Raw genomic sequence first — 23,721 nt, forward strand, 5'->3', positions numbered from 1 at the left:
GTTTGTTCCTTCTTGTTTGCTCCCTGATAATGCAAATCTCAAACATCCTGGGCTCCTTTGGCATACCAAATTTTGCCAGTTAGGGAGGACCTGGGCTTCCTGATTCCCCAACACCTTGTCCATCACTGTCTCTGACATTGGGTGAACTATAACCCCTTCTAAAGACTCCCTTTCATCATCAATTTCTTCTCAAGCCTGTATCTTCCATAATGGTTTCAGTGATACTCTCCCAGAATTTCCTGTTCACTGTCCCACTGAAAAGGGCAGAAATCATGTGTCTTTTGAAGATCTGCCAGCATCCTGGTTCTGAGGGATGAAATCTCTAGGTGTAAAGTAGTGAGCCTTCTCTCTTGGGAGCGTTGCAAGAAGGCATTGTCCTCAATTCTCAGGGCAGTGATAAAGTATATAGCCAGCAAGTCCAGTAGCTACTGAACTGAAAATAAATTTATCAAGAAAGCAAGGCTAAACGTTTGCAAGAAAATAACTTTAAAAAAAAGAAAATGCTTCTGAAAAATAAATCAAACCAAATAAATATTTCTGGGAGGCTCTCTGGAGTCCAGACCCCAGAAAGGAATAAAAGTAATCAATAAATTGTCCTCAATTGTCTCCAGGTCTGGGACTTTAGACCAAACCACCAGGGGAGCCAACCTTGAGCAGGAGAGTTCCCCCATGGGTCCCATAGCCATGTTCTTATTTCTTGGGTTTCTAAAATAGGACTCAAGTGGTAATCCTACACAGGGGAAAGAAAGTCTTTCAGTACACAAATCCCTCTTTATGAGAGGTGAGTGGCAGCCACTGAACCAGAAGCTGGACAAATCACAGCCAAACAACCCTACTCCTAGCAGAAGCTGACCTGGTTCCTGGGAGGCAGCAAGCAGGTAAGACAATTTAAGCTCACCTGGAGGGAGGCCTGAGGCAGAGAAATCTTGAGCTGAGGGCTTATTTGCTGTGTTCTCTTACTAAATCAATACTTCACATTCCATGGTTCAAAGGAAGTCAAGTGGTTTTATATATGAATTACAGGCATGGTGTTTATGTTGTTCTGGGTTCCTTTTCAATTTTTTTTTTTTTAACTCAGCAATGGCAGGTGTTCATGTACATATTGCATACCTCCCTAAAATTTTGTTATTAAGGCCTGAGACTTTGTTCCCAGCACCCGGGGGGCCCAGGCCAGCTGTGCAATTTTCAGCTCTTGAATCTCAGGCTGGACCCAGAGAACCTTCTCTCCTCATTCCTGACATACTGCCGGAAACACCACCATGAAAACGCTTCTATTAGGTAAGAAAGCAAAATTCACTGTGAGCTGCAAGAGACTAGGATTTTTGTGCTATGCTTAACATGAGCTGTTTTAACAACTACCCTACCCTCTAATTTGAAGGCAGAACAGGGAAGAGAGGAAGTGCTGGCTTACCAGCTGAGGCCAGAATGTTGAATCAGAGCATGAGGATGAACTCGGCACATTTGCTGTGTGCATACCCACTGGAATCAGAAAAACAAGGTCTAAAATCTGGCACCACCATCGATCATGGTAGTTAGCTTTCCTGAACCCCTCTTGCCCTATCTCTAAAATGGGGGTTCCTGAAATTAATCACCATAACAGATACCAATGAGTCACATAGCCCACACAAATAATATTTTCACTAAATTGACAAAAGAGTTCAGAACTCTTATATGATTTGGAGAAAGGATGGTTGTATAGATACCCAGACTTTGTCATGTTTTAGCTGTATGAATTTTGATCTCTCCCAGGACCAATTCTACAATTTACAGGATTCACTACCCAGTGAAAATGCAAGGTTTCTTGTCAAAACTTCAATTTTTTTTATTTGAAGCTCTTTCTTCAATTTTTATATTTTTTAGAAATTTTAATTGACACATATTTACGGAGTACTATGTGAGATTTAAATACATGTATATGATATGCAAAAATCAGATCAGGGTAATTGGCAATCTGTCACCTGAAACATTTATCATTTTTTTGTTAGAAACATTCAAAATCCTCTCACTGGCTATTTTAAAATATATAATTAATTATTGTCAACTATAGTTACTTACCATGCTATAAAACATTGAAAGTTATTCCTCCTATTCCAATTGTACCCTTGTACCCACTAACCATTCTCCCTCTCCCCCCCCCCCATCCCCAGCCCTACTACCCTTTCCAGCCCCTGGTAACTACTACTCTAATCTCTATTTCTATGAGATCCACTGTTATCCACTATTTCCACATATAAGTGAGATTGTACAATATTTATCTTTCTGAAACTTATTTATTCCACTTCACATAAACTCCTCCAGTCCCACCCTCGTTACTGCACATACCTAGTCAAAACTCTTTAAAGAATGTCAAGATGGTAATAGAATGTTTAACAAAGCTCATGGCTCCTCTAAGCAGGGGTCTTGTGCAACATAGGGCTAGCAAGGCCATGAAGACAACCTAGCTATTTCTTTCACCACAGTCAAAGCTCTGGATTCCTCAAGCTCTTGCTCAATGATCATTTCTTGCAATTGACAAAAAGCAAAGAAACAGCATTCCTCTGACCATCATAAGCATTCTCCTCTTCCTGCCCCCAATACCTCTGGAGATTAACAATGGCTACAATATTAGCATGTGTTTAAGAGGGAAAAAATTATAATCACACTTGAAAGTGTATGTTTATTACAATGAATCATATAGACAGCAACTAGAAACCAGACTCCTTTGATTCATATAAGAGTGAACTAAGACAACACTTCTCTGTCTCTTTTTTTAACTTAACTGTTTCCTAGGAACCATTTTGTAGGGAACTTCACTGTTTCAAGTCCTCTCCTCAAAGTAAGAATGATCTCTTTGGTTATAACATCAACAAAAGTACCCATGTCAGCATAAACCAACCTGTAAATACAAAAGCACCCCCATGTCATAATTACACAATGGGGTTCCACTCTCCTCCCCTTAGAAATGGACCTTGCAAAGCACAGACTTATATGCAACCAATTTCTTAAATAAATATTCAGTGGAGATTTTTCCAGAAGAATTACTGTCTCTCAGCCCCTAGTACAGTTCATCTGCCAAGTGGAAGACCCTATGACCATTAGAGAAATTGCTCTTAAATGCATAGAACACATAAGTTTTGAAAAACCCCTTATTATTCATTAAACCATGTTAGGGCCTCATTAATTCAGATGGGATAATCAGTTGTTGATTAGCCAGGTTGTTAAGCATCATTGTCAGGTGTGATGGGGTGTGAGAAATTACATTCTGTAGCCACCAAAGAGTCACCTGAAGGCCATTAGCACTTCATCAGGTAAGGAGTTATCTTCTGGGGATAAATTAGCTGGGTTTTATTCTCCTGTCTTCTTTTCCATCTCCCAGACTTCTTTGTATTGCAAAGCATTCTTCATTCTGTTTGGTTTTTCTTGCCTTCCTAAGTCTGGAGCTACATCAGAAGCTGTTTTCAAAAGTGTGTTGATCACAAGTCAGCCACGTAATCATGACTCGAATATTGAAAGGATATTGTGTATCTGTGTGTGTGTCTGTTTATCTGTGTCAATGTGTTCATATATTCTGTTTCCCTGTGTGTGTGTGTGTGTGTGTGTGTCTGTGAGTGTGTCTCTGTGTTTGGTTTGGTCTGATGGTTCTTGGCTAGAGCCTCCCTCACACTCTCAGCCTGTCAGACCCAGGTATATGGGTTCTCAAGGGGATTTTTCAGCCAGGGCTCAAAAACTCAGCTTCAGAAAAGTCCCTGGATTAGAAATTGGAAAAGATCCTGGTTCTGTTTTCAGAAAGGAAGTGACTGTCATTACTAACCTGCTCTCTATCCTAGCAAGTCATTTCATCTCCTGGACAGTTGGTAATTCATTTTCACTCTCTTTAACAACAGAGTAACGTTACTATTTACCCTTTATGTCACACCAAAAACACTGGGAGTGTATTTTTATAAAGACAGAAAAGTCCCTGTCCGTTTATGGAGTGGTCCCAGAACTGCAGAGGACACTGCTAGCCCGATTGTCCAAGAAGAGAGTTCTTGTTTTACTCACGGAACTGCTCCAGATGGTCAGTGCTGCTGGACTCTGGCATGGCTGTGATGGTCACCAATGGACATGGGTTCCCTCCCAGAGTGTGGCAGAGAACCTCCTGCCGGAAGTAGATTTGCCTAGGGTTGATACTTTTTTCCAAGATGTCGAGGTGAGTCTGAAGCAGAAATAAAACAAGCATGCACATTATTAATATATTGGTAATAACAGTCATAGCAACAGATTATGTTTATTAAATCCTTACAGTTTACAAGTATTTTTATTGACCCAATTGATCCAGTAGATAGTGGGCATGGAGTGATTGAAAAGAGGCTGTTCTTACTATCTAGGAGAGTCCTAATGAAGCTGAAGAGGAAGCATCTTTCCTGCATGTGTCTGCATAATGGAAGATCTGTTTTCAAGTTGCACTGAAAGTTTCCGTGAAACTTTATGTTGCTCAGAAAGGACATAAAGCACCCTTCCTGTCCCCATCACATGTGAAGGGTGTGGTGGGTACCATAAAGACAGAGGACACCCAGAGCACTGGGAAGTGTGAGATGAGCACTTCAGTTGCACACAGTGTAATGGGACTAAGCACTGAAGAAGAGTTATGACCATATTGAAGGAAAATTACAAGCAATTAATTCCAGGTGATGGCTAAGCTCACAGAACAACCAAAGAGTAACAACTGATGTATCCCACCATACGTCCCCATTTAAGTACTCATTAAAAACACAGAATGATATAAAAATGGACTAGCCATTGAAATCGGGACACCTGATTAAGATCTGTAAGACCTCTAAAAATATTTTCAGTAACAAAACAGTGGGATTAATCATACATAGACAGGGTAGAGATTTCCCCCAGCCTTCTGCATACCCTGTCTGGTTACACTGACTTCAGTAAACAGAGAAAGTGCTGCCATTCTTCACTGAACAAGAACATCAGAGCACAGAAATTACCCTCCCACCCAAAGATCTGAAGTTCTCACTCCACCAGGTTGGTATTAATAGGGCCAAGGAGAAACCATCCACCCTGATCCTTGACAACTAACAAGCCTGGTGGATAAATGAAGTAAACATGCATGTCAGTCTTAAGAAAACATTTATAAAATATTCATAAGTATATTTTTAAGAGGGGAGTAGTCCCCCAAAAGGTAGTCGAGGTGTTTACACATGGGAAGAATTTACTGCAGAGGTGGTGGCCGAACCATATGCCCCAAAGATGTCCATGCTCTCATCTTCAGAGTCATGAATATGTTACCTATATGGTAACATATTACCTATCACAGACTTTCAGATGCAGGTCTACTTGAGATAGGGAGAGCATCCTGCATCACCCAGGTGGGGCCAATCTGTTCACAACAGATTAAAAGCAGAGACCCTTTCCTGAATGCAGAGAATCAAGCAGATGGCAGGAAGAAAGGACTCAGACTGCCACTGCTGGTGTTGAGTGCAAGAGATCCCAGGAATACGAGTGCTTCTAGAATTTGGAAAAGACAAGGAAGTGGATCCACCACCAGAGCCACCAGAAGGAATACCACCCCACACCTTGATCTTTGTCCAGTGAGACTTGTGTCAGATTTCTAAAGAGTTGTAAGACTTAAATACATGTTTATATTATTTAAGCAACTAAAGTTTTTGACAAATGGTTACAGCAGCAAGAGAGAGCAAATACTCCTGATATACCAGGAACAAGAAAAAGAATGTCTTAAGTAAAAAATCCCAGCATTTGGATAGGTGTAAAACCTATTTACACTCCACTGAATAGTCAAGTTCCAGGGAAAAAGAAAAAGTGCCAAGGAAAGAAAAAAATACCAGAAGATTCTGTGGCCTTTCCTCTATCCTTGGGAAACTTGGAAATTTGACTCGCAATCAGAGCCTCCTTGCAATTGACCAAACTGGTGGTTTAGTTATTATTGCCCCGCCTTCTTCCACACAACTGTACTATTGCAGTAAACTCCCGTCCAGGAAAACAGAAATTACAAATAAATGGTTATTCCAGGAACATCCCATCAACTCTTCAACAGAAAGCTCCAATCCATCTTTGACTCAAGACTCTGAACACCCTCCTCAAAACCCTTGCCTTACAATCTAATCCCATTATACCATGCTCCTGAACCAATCCTAATGGAACCCTTACCTTAAAATACCTGCCTCTAACTCAGACTTTAATGTTTCAATAAATAGCCTGATTTTGTCCTTCCTCCTTGAGATACTATAAAGACTCCATCAATTTTCTTTCTTCCTTGGTAAATATATCAGTTTCCTACTACTGCTGTACCAAATTACCATAAATTTTGTGGTTAAGACAACACAGACTTCATTAACCTATAATTCTAGAGGTCAGAAGTCCAACATAGGTCTCACTGGGTTAAACTGAGGAGTAAGGAGGGCTGTGTCCCTTCCAAAGAATCTAGACGAGAATCCTTTCCCTTGCCTTTTCCAGCTCCCAGAGGTCACCTGCATCTTTCAACTCACAGGGACTCCCCCCCCAACCCTCCGTCAGAGCCAGAAACTGCATCCTGCCAACCTCTGCTTCAATGCATCATATCTTCTATGGCTCTTTTTCCTCATTTATAAGGATCCTTATGATGACACTGAGCCCAACCTAATAATTCAGCATCATCTCCCTATCTCAAAGTCCCTAATCACATCTGCATGTCCCATTACCATGTGAAATAACATCTTCACAGGCTCTGGAGATTAGGATTTTAACATACCTAGAGGGTCATTATTCTACCTACCACATCAACATAAGCCATAAACTCTGCCTTAGAAACAGGTTGTTCTGGTGAAAATTCAGAGACCCAGCACTGGACACAATCCTAAATAAATAAATTGTAAGGAGAACATCCATCCTAGGTTCAAGATAAATGAGAATTCAGCTGAGGCCCTTATATCTGCTCTTTGTACATTATTGTGGTTGTTTATCAAGTAAAAAATACCAGGTATTGACAAGATGTACCTGCACTAGCCACCTGCTGATGGCTTTCCTAGGCTAAGATGGTACATACTCAACATCATCTCATGTACACATAGTTCCATCATGAAAGATGCTGTGCTTGAAAGCCCAAAGTCCTTCCCTGTGTTCTTTCTTATGGATGAATTTGGTTCTGGATACAGCCCACTCTTGTATGGATGATTGGCAGTCTAAACCAACTCTCCTCACTGAGCAGACTAGGGCTTTCCCCCTACAATTCAGATTACTTTTTAAAAGGCATGCATTTCCATGTATGAGCCTGTGTGTCTGTGTGTGTGTGTGTGTGTGTATAAATAAACCTATTGTAGATATATCTATACGAACAAAATATCATTCTTGGGTCATACTTCCTTCTGCAATAATATACGGCAGAGGAAATGGTATACCTCTTAGGGTTAGAAAGTAGAAAAGATTATAACCCAATAAGCCTATACCTAGGCAAAGTTTACACATGAGCAAATGTAGCACACATTCTCAGATAAGCAAGAGCTGAGAAAACATGTGACCTTATCTTTACTGACAACATTGTTGTGGAAACATAATTCAGCTGCCTCAAAATCAAACTAAAGAACAATACAAAAGACAATAATAAAAGTTCAGTTAAACAAGTTAAGTCTAAATGACCATCTAAACATGGTTACTGAATAAATACAAACAAATATTGTTTTAGGAAGAAACCACATATCAGTAAAATCTGATTTCATCATTTGTTATAAAAAATGAAATTAAAAGGAGGCATATAAGGGGAGAATAGATTAAAACAAAATACTAGACTTTCAACTTACAGGAGCACAAAAATATCTAGTTCTTAAAAATAGGTTAGAGCAAGAGGGCAGGTAAGAGGGCAGGGGCCAAGTCAGAGTGCCTGGGTTACACTCTGGTGGTGCAGTCTGGGAAAGCTATGGAAATTCTGTACTTAACTCTCTGTGAATTGGTTTTCTCATCTTTAAAATTTGCATAAAAATGCCATGGCCTACCTCATGCAGTGGTTGTTAAAGTTTAGTTTTATAACGTATCTGCAAAAAGCCTGTCACCTAAGAAACAGTCAATATATGTAAGCTGTTACTGTTGGTGGGGAATTATTAGTTCAAATGCATTATTTTTAATAATTAAAGGGGAAGTGCTAGTAGAATTATAAATGCTGAGGGGAAAACTCAGAGAAAATATGGTCCACATTGCATTTTTTAAAAAAGAAGAAGAAAGAAAGAAAGAAAAAACAGCAATGAGCCATAGAAAAAATCCAGGCACAAAACCAAAATGACAGACATAACAATAAAAACTGTTCTAAGTATAAATAAGTTAATCAGTCTGCTTAAATGACAGAAATCCTCACATTACTTTTTCTAAAATTCTCATGCATGTTGTACATGAGAGATGTTATTTTTGAAATACATGGTTTGAATAAGAAACACTTCTAAATTACCTCTTCATTTTGTTTGCCTCTACTCAAACGTTGTAAAGGAGAAATATTGAAACTAAGAGGATAAACAAACATAAATTAAAGCAGGAATGGCAATAGTAATATATGACAAAGTCATATTCAAGATCAAGTGCATTAAATGGGATTTAAAAATCTTATTTTGATAAAGGGCACAATTCACAACAAACATATAAAACTCATAAATCTTAAGAATCAAATAACATGGGATTGAAATATATAACACAAAACTGCAGAAGGAGAAAAATAATTATACTAGGAAGGGAAAATTTTTAGAAAGCATCACAGTCTCGGATAAATCTAGTACAGAAAAGTAAAGACAGAATTTGAACAATCCTCTATGCAAAATAAAGAGTATACAAAATATATGTCAGACTTCATCATTACAGAGAACATTTTTTATTGTATTTTTATCAAACATCCATGAAATTATAACAATAATTAATCATATATAGGGCTTTTAAGGAGTAAATCTCTTTCAAAGGGTAAAAAATAAAACGTACAAACCACATTTTCTTAGCATTAAAAGAAATTAGACGTAGGGAAAAAATGGTTTTTAAAAGAGCAAAAATAAAACAACTATTTAGGGAATAGAAAAACATCTTCTTCAAAGAAGCTTACTAAGGACATTCATAAGTTGGAAAGCATATCAATCTTAAATTATTAATCAGAGCCCTGATATAAGAAATAGATATCTGGGTAGCTCAGGAGAGATGGCATAGAATGAGAATAAAAATGCCACATGAGTGTCAGCTGGGTCTCTCAGCCATCCTAGAAATGAGAAATCCCAGCACCTTAGTTAAGAGGAGATAGATAATGCTGGATTTAGATTTTACTCTCTGTGATTATAAACAAATCATTTTTATTACTTTCATAAGTTTCTGTATGAAAGCTGCTCCATTGTTAACTTTTGAAATTTGGACTTGGTGGCCCTTATTGCACAACCACTAACAAGATTTCAGGCTCCAGAAAGTAGGAAGGAAACTTTGGGGCAGCATTTCCCAAAGTTTAGTCTTCAGAATGTTAGTAAGTGCTGGTGTATGAAAAGGAAGGGGAAGGAAGCAGATAATTCATAGCCAACACACTTGGGAAAGGTGACTTCAATAAAATGACAATATTTTCATGGTTGTACAACTTCTCAGATTCTTTAATATGCCATGTATATGTGAAGAAAAATGAGCACACAGTGCTTCATGGATTTGTAGGACCATTAAATTATTTTTCTCTAAATATCTCAGGAATCAGGAATGTTACAGAATATTCTTTGGAAAATACTATCTTGACAAATTGTTTCAATGAGCTTGTGTGTGCCCCCTACCCCATCAAAGTCATCGCTTGGTACTTGGTACCAAGAGATTGAAAAATAACAAAATCTAGATTCTATAAATCAGATACAGGAAACAGATTTAGCAGCAAAATTTTCCATAGAAATCATTAAGCACCATTAGCTACGGAAAGAAAAAAAGTCAAACCGGCATGATGGTGCCCACCATCCACAGCACTGTTGCTGTGCCATGCTCCCTAGCAGCCAATGCAGGAGAAGTGCTTTGAACATTCTCTTCCCCTATGAGTTCTCTGTTAACCTTTCCATTATCACATTTTCAATGATTAATAACATTACAACTCAACAAATGCCTAATCTTTTCACTTAAGCTTATTTTCTGTAAACCACAATTTGTCACCTAGCCCTCTCCCTGCACTCCTCAATGAAATCCATCTCCCATTGGACCTCCCACAAAATGTGTACTAAATATGGAACACCTGCACTCAGAGGGGATTATTTTGGCTCCAGTCATACAGAAGACCACTAGAAGTAAACCCATTATAAAAAAAAAATTCTGTTGGATTTCCTTTTGTAGACAATGGCATCATCTTATTCCAGAGATGATCTCCAGGTGAGTACTCCCACCCCAGGTCCAGGAGAGCTCTGTCTGATTGGATATTGTTGGGACTATTGAGTAGAGAATAAGGACTTCTGGGTGATTGTGCCAAGTGACTGTCCACATGGGTGGGTTTCTTTATAAAAATGGGAATGAGTTCAAGGTAATTATGGCAACCACCAGAGAGGTTGTCTGCTTAAAAGAAAATCTTATCAGTGAAAGACATCAGGCCAATAACTTTATCCTGCAGCCTCATCCTGGGTCTTTACACTGGAGTCCTCTGTCTCCCTTTCCTTTATCAACTACTCCCTTAAAACTTCCATAAAAGACTTGCCTCGACCTCAGCAGGTGACCCACTTGATGGCTGCTGATAGAGTGGGAAGCACTACACACTTGAAAATCACTCATTTCTCATTGTTACCACCTACAGGACTGTACTCTCTTCCCCTAATTGAGAAAAAAGGTCCACCACTAAGGAGATGACCTATTTTATTTGTGTGCTGCCTACTTCTCAGTTGTCACTTAAAAACATTCATCAGAGAATGAAGGACTTTTTGTCATAAGGGGAAAAAAACCTAACTTTTAGCAAAAGAAAAGTTACAATTTCCAATGAGCATTCTCAAATTGTCCCAGGCTGACAATACTACCCTCTCCAACTTAAAGGGACTTATATTTGGTTTCTTTGTTTTGTTGTTTTTGTCGTTTGGTTGGTTGGTTGGTCTTATGTAGTGCTGGGGTTCAAACCCAGGACCTCACACATGCCAGGGAAGAGTTCTACCACTGAGTCACAACCTCCAACTCCAGGGACTTATTTTAAGAATGAGAAAGGAAAAGAAAAAAAAAAAGAGTCTCTAGATATCTGCTCACAGATTTAGCAATTATAAAGAAAAGGGGATCCTATTATCCTTTTTCCACTAAAAATAAAGTTTTATTACTGATTATTTAGAAAAGAGAGCAAAGAGAAAATAATCATAATCAACTAACCTAAGAAAACCATCAGTAGCCTTTGGGTTGGTTTTTGATCTTTGACTTGGATTTTCATATAACTTTTATTTTAATATAAATTTTGGAATGGGTATCCAATCAGTCCAACACAGGGGATGGCTACTGCATATTACCATTTAAAAAAGAATAAATGCTCTAATGGTTACTACCTAGTATTGCTTATTATACGGAGGCACTTTGCTTATACATTCCATGTGAAAGTGAACCTTCAAAGAAATCTCTATACTAACTGTTTTCATGTTTCCATTTTATAGGTAAAAAAAAAGCCAAAGCTGAGAGACTATAAATACCTTGCCCATGGCTAAGAGCAAGGAAACAGCACCTGGACTCAAATCCAGGCCTGTCCTACTCAATGTTATTCCTATCTCATGTTCAAGACCTTAGAATTTGGTTGTCCTTGTAACAAAAGACTTTACAATTCACATACAACTTGGCTCCTTCTGAATGGCCACTCGTGTTTACCTCCCAGCTATTGAGCCCCTTCGTTGGAGCCTGTCTTCTGCTGTGGCCCATATGAGGACAGGGGTCTGTTTTTGATTACTCAGCTGTGCTGATTCAGAGCTCACTCATTGCATCTTTGACCTACTATGTAAAAGTCAACATTTCCTATTTGACATTTCTTAAACTCTTCATTTATTCTGAGACCTTTATAAGATGTTATTCATATGATATTCTATGTCTCTTGTCTTTCTCTGTCTCTGTCCACCCTGCTCTTTCCCTTCCCCTACACCATACTGTTTCTCATTTCTAAAGACAATAATAGTAGCATCTTCCACAGGGGCATTTGTGTCTGATGAAAAACTCTGCTCCACTCTTTCCTTAGAAAACTTAGAATGGAACTACCATTTAACCTAGTTATTCTACTCCTTGGTTTAAAGGACTTAAAAACAGCATACCACAGTGACCCAGCCACATCAATATTTATATTGATATAGCAGCTCAGCTCACAATAGCCTAGGTGTTAAAACAACCTACATGTCCTTCAATGGATGAATGGATAAAGAAATTTGGTATGTATGCACAATGGAATAATACTCAGCCATAAAAAAGAATGAAATAATGGCATTTGCCAGTAAATGGATGGAACTGGAGAATATCATACTAAAACAAATAAGCCAGTTCCAAAAAACCAAAGGCCGAATGTTCTCTCTGATATGTGGATGCTAACCAAAAACAAGGGAGGATGAGGAGAGAAAGGATACAAATCCATTTGATTACACAAAGAGGAATGAAGGGAAGAGAGGGAGAGGGAATAAGAAGGATGGTAGAATTAATTGGACATTTTTTATGTTTGTGTGTGGTGCTGGGGATTGAACCCACGGCCTTGTACATGCAAGGCAAGCACTCTACCAATTGAGCCATATCCCCACACCCCCTGGCCTTTTGTTTGAACACATGACCTGGTAACTCCACATCATGTATTACCACGAGAATGTGATCCCAAATAGAATAAATTATATCCTACGAATGTGTAATTTACCAAAATACACTGTACTGTCATGGATAACTAAAAAGAACAAATTAAAAAAAAAAGAGTCTTAAACTTTCCCAATACAGGGATCTGACCTATGACCACTTTTCTTGTTTCTTGCCAATTATTCAGTTCTAAATTTTCAATAAGGTCCCATTTCCTTACCTCCTAAAATATCCATCAGAAACTATCTTGGAGGGGAAAAAAAAGAAAAGAAAAGTGTCTTGGGGCCCCTTTTTCAACCAATACTTCTGGCTACCTAGAGATAATCCATAACATATTCTCAATACTCTAACCAGTATTATTAACAATACTTTAACAGTCATTGCAATATTGATGTCCTGATTGGGCTGATTGAAATAAACTCCTTTTGTTTGCTTCAGAATTATAATAATATTGTATTTCTTTTAGATTTACTTTACTGCTACCATTTGGACACTTACCCAACAGAACTGCTGGCAAGCATCTGGATCAATTTGAAAGAACCAAATACTAATTCTCTTATGTTAAAAGAATAATAAAATTTTTAAAGTTTCAAAACAGTATTCATGGTGACAAACACCCAACATACAGGTCCTCTGCTCTAAAAATGGCTAAAATTATTAAGCATAATTCACACTAGAAGAGATTTACAAATTGTGAATCCCACATGGAAATATGTTTTTCACTCTTCAGCATAACCCTCAAGTGGCATACAGTTAATTCTGCCCTTGGGGTACTAGTCATATTTAATTTATTACTGATCTGTTGGAATAAAAACTGTTTCTTCTTAGGACATGTCCAAAAAAATAAATGACTAGTGTACATTGCAGAATATACTTATTCTGTTCGTGGTAGTAGGGGGAATTTTTTAAAGAGAAGTCACAGAGTCACTTATTATCTTAAATCTAGAGAAGACAAAGACCATGAGTTACTGGAAAGGTAAAACCTAAAATTGAGAATATATATTTTTCACTTTCAAGTGACAAATTGTCTTTCTAACCTTGTTTCACTCACTTAGGAGAAGTTAGAAATGATTCCTTTTCTTGTCTTTCTCACTAACTCTCCTGAAATGTCCACAGTCAGTATGCTAGGTAACAAGTCAACAAAGACCAATGAACAAAGCCTCTCTCCCCCTCTAAGTGGACAGAGAAGGTCCACTTTGTGTGTGTCTTTTTCTTGTGTTTCCTTGTGTTTTTTCTCCCTCCAAGATGAAATTGGTCCCCCATTCACCCTAATGTTTCCTAAATCATGTCAGTTGTAAACTTTAGATACTGACACAGTCTCCAGAGAGTAAGTGGGCACCCAAGTGTGGTGGAAGCCTGATTGGAAGAGTTACAGATTTTGAACCAACTTGTAGGAACTTAGCAAGAGTCCATCAGAGCATCCTGGGATAAGAGCTGGACCATATTTGTCAAGAAATAATCTCCTTCGACTCATCCACATCCACAGCACTCAGCAACACAGACAAAAAACATGGATCAATGACTTCAATGATGTCTGTATCATCACACAGACCTACACAACTAGACTGCATTTTTTAGTAACTACAATATGTGGTAGCAAGGACATTGAGCTAATCCCCAAACAGAAATTCATCTGAACTTATTCAACATTTCTTCTACAGTGAAGTAGAAAGGCCACAGGAATTGACATCAAAGATCAGTGTTCTATGCCCTGCTTGGCAGTTAGCCAGATGTAGGACTCGACTCCCAGACTTTGGTTTTTGCATCTATAAATGTTAAGGGTAAATTAGACAACTTCCCAAACCCCTTTGAATTCTAATGTTTTATACTGCCTGCAAGAATCTCAGCAGGGCCCAAGATATTCTAAAAAGTAGAAAGCACAGTGTCCCAGACCTGCAGTCTCTTCCTCTAATTGGAAAGGCAAACACATACTCAAAAAGAATTCCCTTATGCTAAGGAACAATATTGGCCAAATTGTATTATTATATTGTGTGCACAAATGAATATGTAACAACAAATCCCACCATTATGTATAATTATAATGCACCAATAAAAACTGTGGAGAAAAAAGTAATTTAACATTCAGAAAAAAGAATCCCCATCCCCAGTAGACATTTCATGCACAGCATTTCACAAGTGAGACCATAAAATCAGCTCATGAATCCTGCCTGTTCTCTGTCCCTAAAGGCAACAAACATGTTTTATAACAAACATGGCTTGTTTCAGCAAGGCTTGTGATGCACATTTCTTGGATTCACTTCTTGAGTTCTCTAAGTGTGATACACAAATAATACTAGTTGTGTATCTTTTGCAATCTGGAAAACAGTAAAAATCTTTCTTTAGGCAAGACGACATATGGAGAGAAGGACAGATGCACTTTTGTGAAGTGGGTAGCCAAGTGGTGTAAGATGCGCCTGTTTGATGAGAAAATTTTCCATTTATACCTGAACATTCCTTTTGAAGGGAAAGGTTTTTGTGGTTATTATCTTTTCCAATTCCTTATCACAGTCTTAAAATGAGAATGCTCATCCTTTAAGCTAAATAATACGTACACTCATAGGCACGCATATTATTATAAATATGCTATTAACATTTTGCTTGAATACAGAGGACGAAAATACTTTGAAGAAGATACTGTAGCTCATTAATCCTCAGGATATCCATGAAATAGCTGGGAAAAAGTCATAGTTTGCCAACTTTTTCAAACGACAGAAAACCTCATGTTCTAATCAGTCCGTTCACTCAAAATTGGCTCATAAGGTTTTCTGTAGGGACTTTGAGAACACACAGGAATTCTGCATGAGTCTGGACTCACTTCTGCTACACTCCCCTCCTAAAAAAGACCATGGCCAGTGATTCAGTGTTTTGTTCTCCCACTCTTACCATTCCACCCTGATCCTTCCAGCACCCTTTAGTCTATAACCATAAGAGCCACTCCGGGAGTTCTCCAGCATCATCTCCCTGCCTGATTCTCCATTCCCTTCAAGGAGAATGCTTTAGATTTGCATCTCAGCTTCCTTGTGTGGTTTCAACCCAAGTCAATGGCAATCTGACTACTTTATGCTTAACTCAAGGACTTTAAAAAGTCAGGAGCCCTGAGAAATGCCCCCATCTCCCACACTCAATCTGCAGACCTTCTGGGCTATCTGAATATTACTGGCCATGGCTCAGCCTCATGCCCTCTCCAGGGAAGGAGATGGGGCACATAGAAAGCCACGAGGTCAGTGATGATAAAACCTGGCTCCTCTCAGAAAGCAATAGTTCCCCTCCCCCAACCACCCAGAATGCCAGCCAGGGTCTCCAGAATGTTCTCAGGAAAACTTCAGAAAGCCCTTTCATCCCTGCTGGAGTAACATAAGCAGAAGTTACCATGAGGGCTGAGTAGGTGTAGGGATAGTGGTAGGCCAGGTAGCAGACATCCTCATCATGTGGGAAGGTGACCACAAAGGTGAGGGTATAATAGCACTTCCCGGATCCTGTGGCAGCTGCCCTCTGGCGATAATGATTTCTAAAGAAAGAGGAGAAGAGAGGAAAATGAGGGAGAGATTGGGAGAAGTCACCTAGGGTCCTAGATGCTATAAACTCAGGTATTATATGTGGTAAAATGAACTTCACTCAAAATGTGTTTGTGGGTGAAATTAGAAAACAGAGAAATGGGCAAGAGACTCACTGCCAGGTCATGAATCAGCTCAGCAATACAGAAGCCTGGCCATCTGCCCCACAACTGTGGTATATATGCATGAGCCTTTCCTGCTGTGTCTGAAAATGAAGGCTATCAAGTCACTGAGCTAGAAAATAGAGATAAATGTAAATACTTCTGTGCTTTCTGGGATTCTACTGCAAACACACACTTCATTACCCAAATTTGGGTCCCCCAATCTGTCTTTAGACCACATAAGGTGAAGCTCCTTCCTTTTTCCTCCACCTACCAAATCAATTTATTAGCAATCACTACTAAGTATTGAGTTCCAACTCAACTTTTAACATATCTCATCTTCTGTTATTATTGCAATAACCTATTGAGTGGATGAAGAAATGAAACTATAGAGAAAAATAAGGTCTCAAGGCAAGTAAATGATCAATACAAGACTTGAGCCTAGATCTCTCTGGCTGGAAAGACTTTGTTCTTTCCACTATTTAATACTTTCTTGCCAAAGGAATATATTTGTCACCCCAAATGTGGCTCAGCTTCTTAAAGCTTGAGAATGCACATTTTCCTTTGTCAAAGATGAAGAACCAATTTTGATATTTCAGAGAACAGTATCAAAGTAAATTGCACCCAGAAGTACATTCCCAGTAATATTTTCACCACACGCTGCCAGTTATGCTCTCATCTTGCCTGTTGATATTGAGACGGCTGTGCAGGTTTTCCTGAGAAATGTTATCATCAAGGCTACCTTACAATGCAAAATTCACTGGACACCAAAAGATGTAATCCCACCTTTGAACACATACAACATTGGCTTCCTGAACCACCATGGGTTTTCCGGTTTAGAGGGAGAAATAAAAAGGATGAGGGAAGAAATAGTAGATGATTATTCCTATGTGTTCTTGCAAAATATAAAATGTAGGTTACTGTTTTCTGCTTTTTTGCAATCTTCATGCTAGCCCCCATGAAAGCAAAAAAGCAAGCATGTAAGAAAGCAACTAATAGAAAAATCTCTTATTTCTTGTGGTTTTGTGGTTTTCCGGTTTATATAAAACTAGGAATAGGAGTAAGAGAACCTGGTGATCCCACCAAATATAACATAATACATTTCACTTGCTTCAAATTCTGTCAACATGGCAGCCTTGGAGCCTTGGTCATTCTAAGAAAAAGAGGGTACTCCATAACAACTCAAACCCTAAAGACTATCTTCCCAGCTTTTCAGCATCAGGTTAATAGAACCCACTTCCTTTGTGCTTTCAGAAATGGAACTGCAAACGGGTATCTTTTCCCATGGTGTTATCTAAATTTTGATACAACATGGAGTCTACTTTTGCCACATTTTCTCAAAGGTCTGAAGTGTCTCCCAAAGCTAACATGGTGGTAATTAGAAAGTATGTAAAGAAGCAGATGACAGTTAAAACACATATAAGGCACATGTGCTCTCTTTCATTTGCTTTCTGACTTTACCTGTAAAGGCTCCATTGCAAAGGCACAAAACTCAGTTGATACCTAATTAAACAGCAGGTACCAGCCAGTTACGGCTCCTTGCAATGGCAGAGCCAATGAAATGAATGAGCCAGGCACAACCAACCAAAGCATGGAAGAATGTTTCACCTGTAAGCACACAAAAGTGAGTACACACACACACACACACACACACAAGCACATTCATGGATATTAAGACGGGGGAAACACTTAACCATTGCCTCACTGTCACCATGCCATTTACCTACAAAAAGTGAAAACAGGTTCTGCATCTTGATTCAAAAATAACAGATGCCCCTAAAGACCAGTAGGGATGGTCTTCTTTGGCATGGGCCTTGCTTCTTTTTAGGTTTCCCCACTGCTCTATTAAGTATGCTGAAGTCACATCACAAGCACATTTACCCTATGCTAACTCAACCCTACCCCTACTCAGCCACAGAAGAAAGGGAGTGAGAGTAGACAAGTCAATGAAATCTCTGTATTTATCCCAATGCACTCTCCCATCCAGAACAAAGCGGGACTCCAAACAAAGAACAGCTACAGTGGAATGGAAAGAAAAATAAAATGGGCTAATTCTCAGCTCGTGGGTTTCCTTGGTTCTAGTGATTGCAGGGAGAGAATTCAAATGGTAGTTTTGACTACATGAAATCTGTCTTCTCACACCAGCATCACATGCACACCTAAGGTGTTACCCCCTGTAGCTTGCTGGTGTTAGCTCACCACTGACAAGCCACCCTTCCCCAGGAGGGAGTACACACTGTTGGAATTTAAGAAAACTGGATATCACTTCATTTAGCATGAATCTTGGCTAAAGTACATTCAGTTACAACCTTAGTCTGGGATCTAAACTCTGGCTGAACCTAAAGCAAATGTCAGACTTCCCATTGGAGTCCCCTGGTGGCCACACTGTAAAAGGAACATCCAGAAGTTGAATCTATCTCCAGTAAAACTTTCTTCAGAGACCTTTAACCTTTCCCAAGACCTCCTCTAATGGGAACTGTCTGATAAATCTTTACAGTGAAGCACTTGGCTTGTGACAATTCAATTTGTCCGTGATAGAGTGAGATCCCATCCATGACCTATTTTTGTTTTCTCGATTATGATGTGAACCTATTGGGGGATGTTTGCAAGGCAGGAACGTCTATCCTGCATATTTGTGATATTTTCCATGTTCTTCTGCATGGGAAGCCTTTTCTCACTTCTTCATCAGCTGACTCCTGTCCTTCCTTCAGGACTCAAAGTCTCCTCCAGTGGGAAGCCTTCCCTGACAGTCCCCTCATGGAGCTCTCATCACACTGTTGTCCCCTTCCTCACTGCCCATGCTTCATGGCAGGGATCAGGCTATGTATCCTTATGTCTCGCCTTTGTGCCTCATGCCTGGGCACAGCAGCTGTTGAAGTTTTTAGAATAAATTACTCAGGAAATAACAATTAGAATGCTTAACACATATTTTATCTCTTAATCTTAATGACATTATAATGCACATTCTACAGATGGGAACCTTGAGGCTTACAGATGTTAAATGACAGGTGTAATTCCACACAAGTACAGTAAAACAGGATTCAATTCCAAGTGTGGACATAAATCTGAAACTAAGAGTTTTTCATGTATATCATCTACCTCTTAATAATGGATAAAAGGGTGAATAGTCTTTTGGCTCAATTCAGCAAGTAAAAAAATTGAAGTTTCTGTCTTTATAAATCAGGCCTATTAATTTAGAGTCTAAAATAACAGACAGATGTAAAATAATTCAGATGGGAAATAGTAAAAAGGATTCATATACTATGATTTTTTTCTATCATTGGTGCTGGATGCCACAATGTTTCTACTAATTATTAATAATAGTTGTTAACATTCATTGAATACCTATTTTTCTAAGTTTTCTACGTGTTGAGCATGGCTCCATAATTGCCCTTATTATCTCATTCTTATAGACAATGAATCTAAAGTTGAGAGAAGTCAAGATAATTTGCCTAAGATCACTCCATTAATGAGAGGTTGGAAATTCAATTCCAAGAAACTTCTCTGGTCAATCTACTCTTCCCAGGTGTTAAAGGAGCCTGGCAAAATCAGGATGGCTCTCAGATTCTGCATTCACTAGATCTTAGATAGGCCATCATGGGTCAAAGGTGATCTGGGCTAGACAGACTCAAGTGCGCCACAGTTACAAGCCCCCCCCCTTTTGTCCCTTCCCCAAATCATGTATCTTTGGAAGGATCTGTACTTTTGTAATCATAAAGCCTTCAATGAATCCAGGAGCAGAGTACACAAATGCATAGTTATGAACTTAAATCTATTTCCATTTGTACTTTAAAAATGCTGGGAAGTCATTTTTTTTTTCTGCATGTGCATGAATATTAGCAAATGCCAAGCAGAGAGTGAATTAGATGATCTTACAATGATGATGGCCCTGTTTAACAAGAGTGCATCATTTCACTTAACAGGATCTAATAAGGCAGAGCAACCAAGTCTCCAGGCTTCTCCATGTCTGCAGCGTCTCTAATATTCTATATAGCACCAAATCTCTCTCCTGAGATCCCTCGGAAGGATGCATGATGGCAGAGCTCTTGTATGACATTCATCTTCATGAGTGAGCTGTTCCATCTCCTCTCACGAGCGGAGATAAATGTCAGAAGAGATCAGCCGCTCTGTATTACAGGGCTACTCAGAGCGTGTAGCTTCCCTCCCGCTGCCCTTCAGCACCAAAATTACTGTAGACCAGAGCTGGGAGAGAATCGGAAAAAGGTGTGAGGCTGTGTACAGGAGAGGGAGAAGCAGGCTATATGAAAGTAAATAAAGCAGAAACTAAAACTGTCCTTACTTATTTTTATGAGCAGTATGGAAAAATGAGTCTGGCCATTTATGTCCTTCCATCCTGAGGGCCCTTTTTTAAAATTTTCTAGCTGAGTAGTCTGGGGGCGGGGTGGGGGGGGCGTGAAACACATGGGTATGATGGAAGGGGTAGGACATGCTGCAGGGGAGGGCAGGATGATCAACTGCACACACGAAAAAAATATTAGAATTTCTCCTTAAATTTACAATTATCTAGGTAATAAGAAAGAAATTAAATTGTCTCATATTTAATATGTGGATTTACATGACTGCCCTTAGGCAGTCCTCTTCAACCTTATGTGATGAATAACTACAAAACAAACTAGATAATGAGCAATCTCATCCATCCATCCCTGTGGTGTTCCAGGCATGGATTATGAAAAGTACATTAAATTCTACACCAACTATTTCCATGTGCCAGGTAGTTCAGTATCAGTGGCTGCACAGGCAGTCTCCCAAGGGAGGAGCAGGAATAATTTGCCCCTCCTCATTGTTTTGCTTTTGGCTTCTGGGAAGTTTATGGAAGCATATTTTGGTAGATTTACAGATCATATTATCTAAATTAAGCTAAGCCTCTCAAAACAGAAAATATTTTTTAACATTTTGCTTAGAAGCCATCAGTCAATAACTGTGCTAAATTGCAATCATAAATGATCAAGAAAAGAGCAGAAGGCCCATGGCCAACACCCTATCCTCAGTACAGTTCATGTGGGAAAGATCATCTAATTAGATCTGGAACATTAGTCAAAATTTTCAAAATTATCCAAAAGGCTACTTACTACTGTATTTTTTCCTTTATTTTCCTACATACTTTTTACACTTGTGTGTGTGTGATGGTGAATTTCACCATGTGGATGTAGTGTGCACTGAGCTTTCAACAGTATAAACATATAACAAAAAGTCTAATTTGTTTCATCATTCTCTCATTAAAAATTCTTTGCTTTTTGCACATGTTCTAATGTACAATATATAATAGTCTAGTAATACATGTATCATTTATTTTAAAATAATTTAGGAACAAATCTATATTAGTAAGTACATGCATAAGTACATGATTTAGATACACAGCCAAAATAATTTGGAGATTATTTCTAATGGATGGCAATCGGTCCCACAAAGTAGACAGTCCACCTTCACAATTGCTCATCATTGCTGTCAGAGGAAAAAGGAAAAGAAAGGTGGGGTGAGGGCATCTCATGAAAATCTAAGGGAGGCCAGTAGAGTAGAGGAAAGGGACCAGGGGAGGGAAAAGAAAAGAGAAGGAGGAAATACTAGGGAATGATATTGGCCAAATTTTACTGTTATATTGTGTGTATTTATGAATATGTAACAATAAATCCCACCACTATGGACAAGTATAATGCACTAATAAAAAAGAGGGTGGAAAAGATACTCCACCTCTATGGCTCACATTTCTCCCCACAATGAATACCCTGGCACCCACTTAAAACATAGCACTATGTCTGGGAATTTAATAGCATGTTAGCAATAGAACTTCTGAGCCTCTACTACCAGAGAGGACATAAAGAAATAAGGAGCTAAAGTTATACCAAACTGATAAATCACGGAGAATAAAGGCAGGAATGAAGCAAACAAATCCTCTAAAGCAAATCAACTCAAAGATTGTGAGGCACAAGTAAGGAGAAAGATATTGCTTAATAAAAGGCATTTTATAATAGAGAAAATGTTCTGATTTGTGGGTGAACAGAGATTACATGTATCTATTCTGTTGTTACATCACATTATTGGAAATATGTTAACATAATGTGATGAATAATTGTAAAATAAACTACATTGCAATGTGACAATCTTATCCATTCATCTCCCTTGTATTCATGGCTGGAATATGAAAAATGAATTACATTATACATGCAAGGTTTTCATCTTACCCCTCTATTGCTCTTTAATCACACAACAATTGTCTTGTTAATGAATCTAGAAGCTATTAACACTGGCTTCCTTTAGGCTAGGGATGTGCTTTTGGATGTGTGGCTTCTTCCTTCTCTTCACACACACCTGTTCCCCTTGAGGTTGCTCCCCAATTCCAAGAGAAGCATCCTCCAGGGAGAGCTTTCTCCCATTGAGAGAGGACACAAAATGATATTTGTCTAATCTCTTAATAAGTTCCAGGTCCGGGCTAACTTTTAAATTGGGCCTTTCAAATTTACTCATGGTAATTAATTTCAGAAGAAACCAAAAGTTATTCTTGACACACAAAGGTCCAAATTTAGGTTTCCATATTTTCCTCTATAATTGTGAATGCTACAACCTAGACAAATTTTAGCCTAATTCTCTTTGGAACAAAAAGAAATTCCCGAGAGTCTTAAGGTAAGTGGGCCAGAGAGTAATTGCCATTTAGGTGGATGGAAATCCAACAAAGTTCTAATATTTTGATTCCTTCTCAAGAATATATGAAAAAGCTATTCGGATTCATATCTTCATATATCAAGGACTGAACACTGCCAACTCTTATATTACAGACTGTTAGTCAGCCCAGCTATGTTTTGTAGACTGTCATTATGTCTGGGGTGATTTCTGCTTTATCTAACAGAGCAACAAGATTCTTGGCCTTTCCTATCTATCAATACAGTCCTCACATTCTCAAAAGCCAAGAAGCATTCAGTGTACATACACTCCTTGATATTGACAGTGATAACAATCCTAAACTCTAGAATGTCTGGTAATAGTCCCCACACCCACCGGTTCTCTTATAATCTTAAAGATAAGACTTACTTTATCCATGAAAATAAGAACTAACCTATCATTTTTTATAAAACCCTGGCAATGAGCTAATAAGGAATTATGTATATTCTACCTATCCTAACAATTCCTATCCTTTTACTTTTTTCTTATGTACTTCAATTTTATTTTCCATCTAAAAAATGCACTCATAAGCAATTCATGGGTCTGGAATCCATTTCTTTCATCAAAAACAAGAAATAGGGACAATTTAAATTTCATTACAACTTTGCAGGATACATTGATAAAACTGACTACTAATCAAAGTCTGAAGATGAATATTGTAGACCTTCCCTTTT

At 38.6% G+C, this 23,721-nt stretch overlaps 1 protein-coding gene across 2 annotated transcripts in view; it reads right to left on the bottom strand.

Annotated features, from left to right (window-relative positions):
- The window catches only part of Agbl1 (AGBL carboxypeptidase 1), a 705,341-nt gene that overhangs the window by 568,607 nt on the left and 113,013 nt on the right, over nucleotides 1-23,721 (bottom strand). For both annotated transcript variants that reach the window (XM_071607355.1, XM_027922002.2), the window contains exons 14-15: nucleotides 16,087-16,225; nucleotides 4,021-4,174 (exon numbers count right to left, since the gene is read on the bottom strand). In XM_071607355.1, the coding sequence (XP_071463456.1) occupies nucleotides 4,021-4,174; nucleotides 16,087-16,225 (293 nt within the window). The remainder of the gene's footprint in view (nucleotides 1-4,020; nucleotides 4,175-16,086; nucleotides 16,226-23,721) is intronic.

This window comes from Marmota flaviventris, chromosome 2, assembly GCF_047511675.1.
Source record: "Marmota flaviventris isolate mMarFla1 chromosome 2, mMarFla1.hap1, whole genome shotgun sequence".
Lineage (NCBI taxonomy): Eukaryota > Metazoa > Chordata > Mammalia > Rodentia > Sciuridae > Marmota > Marmota flaviventris.